At 39.5% G+C, this 12,897-nt stretch overlaps 1 protein-coding gene across 1 annotated transcript in view; it reads left to right on the forward strand.

Moving 5' to 3' along the window:
- Positions 1–5,913, forward strand: part of def6a (DEF6 guanine nucleotide exchange factor a) — a 40,877-nt gene extending 34,964 nt beyond the window's left edge. The window contains exons 10-11 of the mRNA XM_036579625.1: positions 2,492–2,582; positions 5,430–5,913. Coding sequence (XP_036435518.1) covers positions 2,492–2,582; positions 5,430–5,614 — 276 coding nt within the window. The 3' untranslated portion in view covers positions 5,615–5,913. The remainder of the gene's footprint in view (positions 1–2,491; positions 2,583–5,429) is intronic.
- Positions 5,914–12,897: the final 6,984 nt, after the last annotated feature.

Genomic DNA, 12,897 nt, shown 5'->3' on the forward strand with positions numbered 1-12,897 from the left:
AAGTAATACAAGTAATTGTATTACAATACAAGTGATTGAATTAATTGTTTTTAATAGGATTTTTGAAATGCGGCACTACTTTGCCTATTGCAACATATCGCTTGTTGAAAGAAAACCTTGTATCTCCATTTTTGATGTTTTCCAGATTTTTGACATAATTTGAAAATACCTGTTGCCCTTTACACTGTATGTAAATTTCATGATGAATGGACCAAAGAAACGACCCAAAATGACTTGGAAAAAAGTCTGGTTCCATTGACTTACATTAAAAGTAGAGTAGTTTTTTTCCTTCTCCTGTAAAGTTACCATTTTGAAGATACACGCGATATATTGTGTATCATAAACATGTCTTGAAGTATCGCGATGTGAAAATTTACCACATCGCTCAGCTCTGTTTAAACACATCTTTTTACAATCTTGCAGCGCTTAAAGACGAGACTTACAGCGTTTAAAAGTGTGCTGTTTAACGGGTTCGGAGACAGAGCAGTCAGCTCCGCTACACAGCAGCGATGATGCAAAAATTCAAGAGGCAAATCTTTTAAAATCTTTGTAAAATGTGCTTTTGTAGTTAGGTATAAAATTATATATTATAATAAAGAAGAAGAACTTCATTAGTTGTTGTATTCAGCTTGTTTCATATCCCTGTTCTTTATTTCTAAGCATTCTCATTTTTTTATTATTAATTTTTTAAACCACCCCTGGAGGACCTGTAGTACTTTTATAAATAATACCTATTTCATGAATGTATGAGGTCTTCTACTAAGAAGGAGGATGCAGAGCGGTGGTCTTTAATTAAATTTCAATAAGGTCCAGTTAGAGAAAACTTCCTCAAGCAAAAGTCCAGAACATCATAATGTCTAACTTGCATTATGATTCAGTGCCATATACTGTTTACTGAAGTAGCCTAGTAGGTATATCAACATCTTATACAGTCAACAACTGAATGTCAAACCAAATAAAGTACAGTTCAGCAATATTTCAACATTTATAGTCAGTTTTCTCTTTTTAGAGTCATGTGAAATAACCTGACTCACTTTCTTCTCTGACTGCTGTTTCTCGCCTCGTCCCTCCCCTCTGTGTGCGTCACTCACTCGAATCTCAGTGCTCATCGTAATGCACAGATCTGATCGGCTGAGTAGCGTCACGTGTGACCTCTACAACGCATGTGATTGGTCTGTGAGTCTCCCGGGCCGCTAAACCGGTACCGTACAGGCTAGAAATGTTACGCTGGTTAAAAACAGGACCACCCCAGTAAAATTAAATAATTCTCCATAGTTTATCGGTTATAGGTCCAGGTCTGCATAGGACAGCGTCTCTGTCCAGACAAAATAAACAGTAACAGCAGCAACAACAACAGCAGCAATTGATTAAAAAAGAAAGTGTGTGTACATATTCAACATTCAACATTCTTACAAAAGGCAATACAAAATACAGAGTTCATAGAAGATAAATATTTACAAGGCCATTCTTTGATGTGTGTATGGGTGTAAATGTGTGTGTGTGTGTGTGTATGGGTGTGTGTGTGTGTGTGTGTCTGCATGTGTGTAAATGTGTGTGTGTGTGTGTGTCTGCATGTGTGTGTATAGGTGTGTGTGTGTGTGTGTCTGCATGTGTGTGTGTGTGTGTGTGTGTGTGTGTGTGTGTGTGTCTGCATGTGTGTGTATAGGTGTGTGTGTGTGTGTGTCTGCATGTGTGTGTGTGTGTGTGTGTCTGCATGTGTGTATAGGTGTGTGTGTGTGTGTGTCTGCATGTGTGTGTATAGGTGTGTGTGTGTGTGTGTGTCTGCATGTGTGTAAATGTGTGTGTGTGTGTGTGTGTGTGTGTGTGTGTGTCTGCATGTGTGTAAATGTGTGTGTGTGTGTGTGTGTGAGTGTGTGTGTGTCTGCATGTGTGTGTATAGGTGTGTGTGTGTGTGTATGTGTCTGCATGTGTGTAAATGTGTGTGTGTGTGGGGGGGTGTTTGTGGACAGGCTAACGATTATGTGTAGTGGTTGTGTATGTTTGAATAGCTAAGAGAACTAAGTTTACTCTCATTTTTATTCTATATATTCAATACTACTCATACAATGGCTACTACAGTTTCAGCGCTCGTTCGTCTTCAGTCCTGAATTAAAAGGTGTTTGTTGTTTTCTATAACTTAGTTTTGTTTTCATATTAAAGGGGCTGGACTCTCCTTTAATAACAGGCTTTTTTAAACTGTTTTATAATAAAAAAATGTTTCAACGCCTCTAACACAGAAAATTGTCCACAAGAATGTCCTGTTGGGGTCTAAAGGGTTAACAAGCACGCTTCAGTACTAAAAAGCATGATGTTTATTGAAAACTTTACGTTAATGAGAACACTTGCCGTTGTGGTGACGGAGTGGCCACAATAAAGCCTTCCTAGAGGAGCAGAGGCTGTTACTGCAGCAAAGGGGGGCAACAAAGGGGAGGTGCTGTAAGATGTGGTGATTTGTTTTTGATTGATTGTTTTAATTGATTGATCCTGACAGGCTGCCCAGAGGAAGCTTCGACAGGCTAGCACTAACGTCAAACACTGGAACGTTCAGATGAATCGGCTGATGCACCCCATCGGACCGGGAGGTAGGTGTGAGGATGGTGTTCGAGTGTGTGGTGACGTGCAGACTGGTGTGCAGTATGTGGGACACTGAACACAGACCTGAGTTTCTGTCTCTGTGGTTAGAGATGGAAGGTTAGTCTAGAGAAACTCCCTGCAGCGTTCACTCCGCTCACTCACTGTGATGCTGTGTGGGCGTTCTTACTTTAGCTCAAACCTCAATATGCCCTATTACTGAACCACAAAGCATCATGGGTAATACCTCACTGGGTTTCATGTGTCTTCTGGCGGTGTAAATCTGTGACCTCACCATTCACAGTGACATTTTTTTTCTTCCTCCCAGTTTTTCTCCTGAATTTTGTGCTGTCCAGCTGTTGTCCTTCCTCTCTCACACCATGTCCTAACAGCAAGCGAGCTTTCAAATGTAGTATCATATCACATCGCAGAGCCTTCAGGATGTCCACACTGGAAACGCTGAGCGCGTAAACAAACCACAGATCTGTGAGAAAAAAGCTGCTAGACTGACGGAGCTGTGCAGCTGCGGCTTTGGGACACTGAGATTGTGTAATGGGTTACGTTTTATCCTCACTGAGTGAGTTTACATGAGCTCAATAATCCGATCATAATCAGACTTCTGCAGTTATCTGATCATTTGAATGGTTGTGTAAACGGCACAGTCTGATTAAGAAATCTGATAAAGAGGCTGGATTTTAGCTCAGTACTCTGACTCTGATTTCTTTCGGATTTTCTCAGCATGTGCGAAAACTGACGGTGGCACCGGAAATAAGCGAGCAGCGTCGCCGCGAGACGCAGCAAAACACTTTTGGAGCGACTGAAACCGAACACATGCTTGACGAAATGAAGGATTTAAATATTCTTCATCTTCTAGATGATGTATGTTCATATTTTCAGGTGAAGTGACTCAGGTGAAAAAAAACGAGGCATGAAGTTTGAGTTTTATGTTACGTTTACGACGCGTCTTCTTAAGTGAGTTTATTGGCTGGTTGCAAAGCAGAAATCCGATTACTGCCTGTCTCATGTCGACCTGGAGTTTCCTCATTATCTGATTACTCAAGAGCATGAAAACACGTTGATTGGATTACTGACAAAATCTGATTTTCTGCAGTTATCGGATTACTAAGTGCATGTAAACGCACTCACTGTTAACGTCTAAATGGCATAGTTAAATCTGCATTATGTAACATTTGAGGATTTGGAGACCTCTCTGGTGGAAATGCATAATTGCATGCAACATGCAGAAGTACGTTTAGTAACCTGGGTTGAATGAAAGAATGGAATGAATCTGACAATTAAAAGAGAATTTAAAGAGAACTCAGTCTAAACTTGGTGAAGGAGCGTCTTCTGAGGATGATAGTGAATTATCTACTACTGTCCTCACATCTTCATCAGTATTAATGTTGATTTTGAAATCATTTGAGGCCGAAACATCGAGCCGGACCTTCTTTTTGAGTCTGTGTTACGTTAATATGTAAAGACATACGACGTGGTGTGAAAAACTCAACGCCTCTGACTTTTAAATGATAATTTCAGGCTCTACAGGGCGACTCGCAGCAGCGCACACTCACAATATTTTAATGTGTTTTTGAATTAATGATACTTCTTTCAATATTAACGAAAAATCGTAGTTTTTTTTTAATCTTAAGGATATGATAATCCTTTATTAGTCCCACAACCGGGGCAATTCACAGTGCTACAGCAGCAAAGGGAGAGCAAAGCACTCAAGAAAAAGTATCAAGAAGAGAATTAATAAACAAGGTATTAACCTTATTGATTACTTAACATGATCACAGGTAATTACGTATTTCCATGTAGACAATATATAATACTAAAGATAAAATATATAAACTCTGTCCATCACAAAATTAAGAATATAAACATTCTAAATAAAAAGCAAGAAATCTTTACACTGTAAGGATATTTTACACGTATTGCACACAGAATATTGCATATAAAGTATTGATTATATTGCACACAGCTATGGTGATGAATTCACAGTTTACATACTGGTACTTTAAAATAGCATTAAGCCACCCTGGTGTTGGGCAGCTTGGTAGTATCTGCTAAATTACTAAGTAGCTATGCATCCTTATAATGCATCCTGACAAAAAATAAATAGCATTTTATATATATTTATTTACGATAATGGGAGTGTATTGGGAGTGTATTGGCTTGCTTGCGTCGCTTGCTGTTAGGACAAGGTGTCTCCCAGTGTGGTTAACCCTCTTTTGCACGATGTTGCCTCAGGGCAACAAATTCATTTTCCTCACTTTGCAATAACAGTAAACATATTTAAAGACAATGATAGCGTTAACAGTAAAGGGAAGAGTTTGAGTAAGTCAATAAAAAGCATGTACTTGGTCGTACTGTCTCTTAGTGGGCATATTTAAACCTCTTTTTTAATATTCAGTATCAACTGTTTTTGAGAATCTGCAGAAATATGTTTGTTGCCTAGAAGCTACATTGTGTGACAATGGAATGGATTTAGCCAGTCACAAGCCAGGTCTCACCACTTTAGAGAACATATATATACATATATATATCATAATGATATAGAAAATGACCCACCACCCACATAGTACCTGCTCTGTGAGGGTCCATGGGGGTCCTGACCACTGAAGAACAGGGTAAAAGGGGGCTAATAAAGTATCAGAGAAACAGATGGACTACAGTCTGTAACTGTAGAACTACAAAGTGACCCTATATAGTAAGTGGAGCTGATAAAATGGACAATGAGCGTAGAAACAAGGAGGTGGTCAGAATGTAACGCCTGATCGGTGTATATGCACTTTTTTAATAGACATTTCTATGACAGTTTCTTAAAATCTTGTTCTCCTTTTGTTTGTGATGTCCAGAGAAGCGTCCATCTGTTGGAGCATTTCACTCCAGCTTCAGGATCCCCACGCAGAAAGACCCGGGACTGCGGCTCTGGCAGAAAAACAGTGAGCAGGACGAGGAGAGCAAGGAGAACGTGGCCGGAGGAGATGCTGACAAGAAGCGCCTCTCGCAGGGCTCAAACGGAGACATGGACGTGCACTGATCCCCTCTGAGAGATACGAAGCCACTGTCTCATCCAGCTCACCGCTACTCCATCCTGGAGCCGGATTCATGAAAGCTTTCTGAAGAAAAACCTCAGGAAAGATCTCCAGACAAACTCTGACCGTGTTGTTCGATGCAGTTACTGGGAAAAAAAAACTAAAAGTCTGCAGACATTTAACTCCATCACTGAATTATCTGTCATTCAGAGTGGTTTGGTGTGAAATGGTTCAGATGTCTTTACAGTGGTGGTGATAGGAACCGGGGTCGCCATGACTACAACACAAATATAGACATTTTATTTACTATCCAGAACCACCAGTGAACCTACACGAGTCTTCTGAGATTATATGGAATGTTGATGATGGGAAATAGTGGAAAATCTGAAATAATAAGTTTTCTTTGGGGACTATTTTGCCTCACAACACCCTGCATACACCACCAGAATAAAAAATGTTTTATGCTGTAATCTAATAATAAAACCATCATAAAACAGCGTCTCAGACATCAGGCAGTGAATTCATAACCATTTCATGTAGGAACTTTCTGTAAGGGAGCTTTTAGAGGTGGACGTCTGGTTCCGATCACCACCACTGTGAACAGTTCTGACTCGGTAAGTTTATCTAGAACAGAGCGTTTCACACCAAACCACTCTGAACGACGTTGTTTACATCTTAAACCTTTAATTATGCAGGAATTTTGCAAAATTGGTGGAATTCCCCTTGATTATTATTTTAATCATTTTCTTAAGTCTGAAAAAAACACATTTAAAAGATATTTTTAAAGACAGTTTTGTGAATCTCGGTCCTGGATTTCTCCTGCCTTGCTCAGTGTTTTCCTGCTCTAACACTTCAGCTCCGTGAGGGTTAGTTAATTAGATGATGAGTTTAGGGTTGGGCGATTTGACAATATTATCGTTATGATGTCAACAGTTTTGACTAGCGATATTATTTTTTTGTGGAGATATGCAAATTTGCGGCTTAATTGCTTAATGTCTGAACTGCGTGGGAGTTTAACAACGTAAAAGAAACTGTATACGAGTCAGGAGGGTTTGGTAAAAGCACCAAGTACAAATGAGTCAGACTACATATACATATTTATGTATTTATTTATTTTAATAGGTTTTTTTGCAATATGAACAATAATATCGCTCATCTATTATAGATCTTTGAAAATGACTTATCTGTGATTTTGAAAAGAACAAAGAAAATATCGCTCAACCCTGGCTCAGGAAAACACTAAAATTGTTGCTGTCGTGAAAACCTCTAAACCTCATAATTGTTTTACTTGTTTTTTTAACATTACCTTTACACGATTTGTAAACTCCAGCTGGGTGATTCCACAATCGGGGTGCCATTTAGCCCTCATTATTAAAGTAAAGCTAATTACACTTCAGCTTTTCTCAGTTTTCAACACTGAAACTAAGAAAATTAGCATTTTAACTTCCACAGAATGTCTAAATTCATCTCAGGAACAAAAGGAAAAGGGTAAGGGTTGACAGTTAGAGGATCGACAGTAACGGGGTTGAGTAACAGGGTTGACAGTAAGGGTTGACAGTTAGAGGATTGACAGTAACGGGGTTGAGTAACAGGGTTTACAGTAACAAAATTGACAGTAACAGAATTGACAGTAACAGGGTTTACAGTAACAAATGTGACAGTAACAGAGTTGAGTAACAGGAATGACAGTAACAGGACTGACTGTAAGAGGGATTGACAGTAACAGGGTTGGCAGTAACAGAATTGAAAGTAACAGGGTTGACAGTTACAGGATTGACAGTAACAGGATTGATAGTAACAGAATTGACAGTAACAGGGTTGACTAACAGAATTGACAGTAACAGTGTTGACAGTAACGGGGTTGACAGTTACAGGATCGACAGTACTAGAGTTGACAGTAACAGAGTTGATGGTAACAGGGTTGACAGTAACAGGATTGACAATAACAGGACTGCCAGTAACAGAGTTGACAGTAACAGAATTGATGGTAACAGGGTTGATAGTAACAGAATTGACAGTAATAGGGTTGACTAATGTAATTGACAGTAACAGGACTAATAGTAACAGAATTGACAGTAACAGAGTTGACTAACAGGGTTGACAGTTACAGGATTGACAGTAACAGAATTGACAGTAACAGGGTTGACAATAATAGGACTGACAGTAACAGAGTTGACAGTAACAGAATTGATGGTAACAGGGTTGACAGTAACAGGATTGATAGTAACAGAATTGACAGTAACAGGGTTGACTAACAGAATTGACAGTAACAGTGTTGACAGTAATGGGGTTGACAGTTACAGGATCGACAGTACTAGAGTTGACAGTAACAGAGTTGATGGTAACAGGGTTGACAGTAACAGGATTGACAATAACAGGACTGCCAGTAACAGAGTTGACAGTAACAGAATTGATGGTAACAGGGTTGATAGTAACAGAATTGACAGTAATAGGGTTGACTAATGTAATTGACAGTAACAGGTTTGACAGTAACAGAATTGACAGTAACAGGGTTGACTAACAGAATTGATGGTAACAGGGTTGACAGTAACAGAATTGACAGTAATAGGGTTGACTAATGTAATTGACAGTAACAGGTTTGACAGTAACAGAATTGACAGTAACAGGGTTAACAGTAACAGAGTTGACAGTAACAGGGTTGACAACAACAGAGTATTTAGCATAAAATTAGCAAATACACGAAATGTGGTTAACGAGCACCCCTGCTAATGATATGATGAGATTAGGGGCATTTTAATAATGAACTTAAAATGTATTGTTTTGTAGTTAATAATTTACCTTCAGTCTATAATTTGGGTAACAGTGTTGACCTTTCAAAGTGACCCCACCAGTCAAAATCACGATACCATTGAAAAAAGAATGAGAATGTACTTCTCTTCCTCCCATGATGCTCAGGGAATTCACACCATGAAGCCTCCTGTTGAATATGTGACTCTCGTAGGGGTGAATGTGTTCAGATCACACGGTTGAGTGAATGCTGAGGGACTAAAATGTGCTTTTTCTTAACGGACGAGTCGTGAAAAAGGGAGTTGTTGAATGGATTCACACATTCATATGAGAATAATATGATTTTTGAAGTATTTTAACGATTATATCTCAAAGTATGTATCTGAAACGCGACGTGTTTAAAACGTCTTTTACCTTTACTTCACTTGCATATTTGTAACTGTGATGTCAGTGGGACACAAATGGCACCCCGATCGCAGAACCACCCATCTGCTACTTACATTCTGTACACATTTCATGATGAATGGGCCAATAGAAATGGTCCAAAATGAAATTCTCATTACATTGACTTACATTACCATTTCCTTTTCCTGTAAAACTACTGATTCTGTAGTTTTTATGACAGCAACGATAAGCAGGACAGGGCTTGTCCAGGACCAGGACTGATGGACTGCTGTAGCAGGAGAGATCCAGAGCTGAGAGAAATGACCATATCAGATTAGAGAGGCTGTCCAAAGTGGTGATCAGGGCTGGGTATCGAAATTCAGTACTTTTCTGCTACCGACAGGTACTGGAACTGTCAGTTAACCGTGTCAGTATTCGAGTACAGTCACTATTTGCATATTCACTGTGCTGCATCACGGACAGTCAAGGAGAAAATACACAGACCACTCAGAGAAACTCTTTACAGCAAGAAGCTTTACTGGGCTGTAAATATAAGCAGTTCTGCTTGTATTTATGAATAAGTGAGTACTTTGCTACTACAAACCACGAGAGCCTTAACATGAGCACATTGCTAATGACGTGAGAATCAGGGGCTGTGTAGCTAGGCTAACTACTTTAGCTGCTGTTAGCCACACACTTTAAAAAGATGGTTCTTCAAGGGTTCTTTAGTAAAGGCAATGGTTATAGAACCATTTCCAGCTTAAATGGTTCTTCACATGGTGAAATGGTGCATGATTCTTTACAGAACCTCTTCGAAAATGCACTGCTGTTGTGTTGAGTGTGCTGTTGTACACTCTTAAAAATGATGGTATTGAAGGGTTCTTCAGTGAAGAAAATGGTTCTATATAGAACCATGAACCCTCAACGGACCCTTTGCGTGATTATGCATCATTAAATGGTTCTTCAGATTGATGTAGAATTGAAAATGGTTCTATGTAGCACCAAAAATGTTCTTCTATTGTTGTGATGTCTAGCCTGTAACAATATGAGAACCCTTTTTTGGTACATAGAACCATATACAACATATTCTCCATCAGTCTGAAGAGCCCTTTCACGGTGCAATCATGAAAAGGGTTCTTTGAGTGTTCATAATTCTATGTAGCACCATTTTCTTTGCTAAAGAACCCTTGAAGAACCATCTTTTTAGGTGTGTATATGAGTTTGACATCGTAACAATAGAATGGTGCTATATAGAACCGTATACAACACATTCTCCATTAATCTGGAGAACAGTGCGAAGAACTATTTAAGCGTGAAATTGAATAAAGGCAGTGGATCTGAACAGAACCACTGCCTTTAGAGAAGAACGCTTGAAGTTTTTTGTGTGTTTACAACTAAAAACAATGAAAAAAGATAGTTCTCGTGTCTCAGTGTTACCTCAAGAAGCTAACATCACCCACTGAGGAGAAAAGACCCTGTTTAGAAGCCCACCAGTTAGCAGTAGCGCTAGCGTTAGCACATTAACTTATTCTAGGCTGCAGTGACCAAAAGGTGTCCCTTGGCTATTTTTGGTGTTAATATTCTTTTTATATTCTTTTAATATTGCATTTATATTGTTTTCCTTTTTTTCTGCTAACTTGTCTTGCGGTTTTCGAGGTGTGGACACCGATCAGAGTGGAGTGCTTGTGTACAGCTTTTTGATCAGACATCTGTTTTTTTCCCTTAGGAATGAATGGGAGGCAAGCATTTGTGCACCCAGCTTATGGTACCATAGCAATGACCTAGCAAGCCTAGCCTACCTGGGATATAATAGCAACCACCTAGCAACTCACTTGCAACTAAATATAAAACCGTAGCCAACATCCAGCAACCACTTTGGGATAACATTGCAACCACCCAACAATATCCTAGCAACCATCTGCAACACCACACACTGCACCAAGTAGCAACACCCTTGCAACCACTTTGAATACCTTAGCAACCACCTAGAAACACCCTAGCAACCAGCTGGGATGTAATAGCAACCACCTAGCAACCAAATATAATACCATAGACAACAACTTAGCAATCACTTTGGATAACATTGCAACCACCCAACAATATCCTAGCAACCACCTGGAACACCACACTTACCACCTAGCAACACCCTTGCAAACGCTTAGAATACTTTAGCATCCACCTAACACCCTAGCAACCACCTGTAATACCATATCCAACAGCTAGCAAAAACCTGGTATACCACAGCAACCACCTAGAAACACCCTAGTAACTAGCTGGGATGTAATAGCAACCACCTAGCAACCAAATATAATTTTATAGTCAACAATCTAGCAGTCACTTTGGATAACATTGCAACCACCTAGCAATATCCTAGCAACCACCTGCAACACCCTTACAACCACCTAGAATACCTTAGCAACCACCTAACACCCTCGCATCCAGCTGGGATACCATAGCAACACCCTAGCAAACATGTACAATACCATAGTAACCGCTTGGCGATACCCTAGCAACCACCTGGGAATTGCTTAAGCCACTCAACCGCTCTGATTTTCTTCAGGAAACTTTTCTGGTTAAATAATTAATTTTTCAGCTACTAAATTTCTATTAATGCTATTTTTTTTACCTGTTAGCACCAGAGCACCCGTTTAGCATGGTATGCTAATATCAGGTGAAAAACTTACTGTTTTGTTCCCCACTGTTAACTGGCGCTCTAGTACCGTTGGTCAGAACGCACCTCCCTAGTCCTGAATGACCACTGAGCTTTGAAACATTCCTGGTCATTGACGAGGATATTTCAAAACCTAAGCAGTCAGTCTTTTCAGCATCAGTGAGCCAATAAGCACGCATGTTTCAAAATCTAGACTGCTGATTGGCTGTCTGTGTTACATACTGTACGGTCTGTTGTGCAAATCCTTAAAAAAGCACCAACTGGATAAACTGAAACTGGATAAATAAAGAAAAAAACAGTGCTAAAAATATAGAACTTTAGATTTATACAAAATAGTTTGTGCCATAATTGTAATTTTTTTTTATTGTAGAAATACATAGCGTTTTTGTACATAATTGTTTTAATCGTTTGTTGCCCAGTATCAAAGTCAAGGTATTGAACGATGCCCCGCCCTAATGAGGACTGACCAACAGGCACGCTCCTGAGCGCTGCTCCTGTTGGACAGGCTTGACTTTGGGCTGAAGCTGGCAGACGACCTGCTTTGTGAAACTAACTCATAGTGCTCTGTTCTTCACAGTGAGGGCTTGTAAATGTGTAGGCTGTTCGTTTGTACAAGAGAGGAGAAGAACTGTACATTGAGAAATGTTTTGACCAAGTATTGCTGCAATATTTTACTGTAAAAACTTTTCTGTTTTGTGGCCGAGTTACGACCATGAAACATACTCGAATTTATTTTTTCATTTTTTGGATTGGTTTTTACAAACGCTGAACGTTGCTTGTATGTAAAGGCTAAATGTACAATAAAGGAACATTTTTCAAGATGTGAATGTTGGTAGTGTTAATGTTGTAGGCCAGGGTGTGATCTATTCTATGAATTTGGCAGTGACTTCTTGAAAGTGTGAAAACTGCCACCAGAGGAGTTACAAGTTCATGCTAATCGGAGTGAAACGTATCTGCACATAGAACTGGAGCTTTCTGAGAGCTACTGTGTTTCCTATCACTGTATAAAAGATGCACAAGGCTGCTTTTATTGTTGGGATGCTTATTCAGAGCAATTTGGATCAGTCAGTACTTACTAAATTGTTTTAGAGTAATAATGTGACTCAAGTATTGAGTGTATCCTATTTGAGTGTTAAATATATATATATATATATATATATATATATATATACACACCGATCAGGCATAACATTATGATCCCCTCCTTGTTTCTACGCTCATTGTCCATTTTATCAGCTCCACTTACTATATAGGTGCACTTTGTAGTTCTACAGTTACAGACTGTAGTCCATCTGTTTCTCTGATACTTTGTTAGCCCCCTTTTACCCTGTTCTTCAGTGGTCAGGACCCCCACGGACCCTCACAGAGCAGGTACTATTTGGGTGGTGGATCATTCTCAGCACTGCAGTAACACTGATGTGGTGGTGGTGTGTTAGTGTGTGTTGCACTGGTCTGAGTGGATCAGACACAGCAGTGCTGCTGCTC

Source organism: Colossoma macropomum, unplaced genomic scaffold (assembly GCF_904425465.1).
Source record: "Colossoma macropomum unplaced genomic scaffold, Colossoma_macropomum, whole genome shotgun sequence".
Lineage (NCBI taxonomy): Eukaryota > Metazoa > Chordata > Actinopteri > Characiformes > Serrasalmidae > Colossoma > Colossoma macropomum.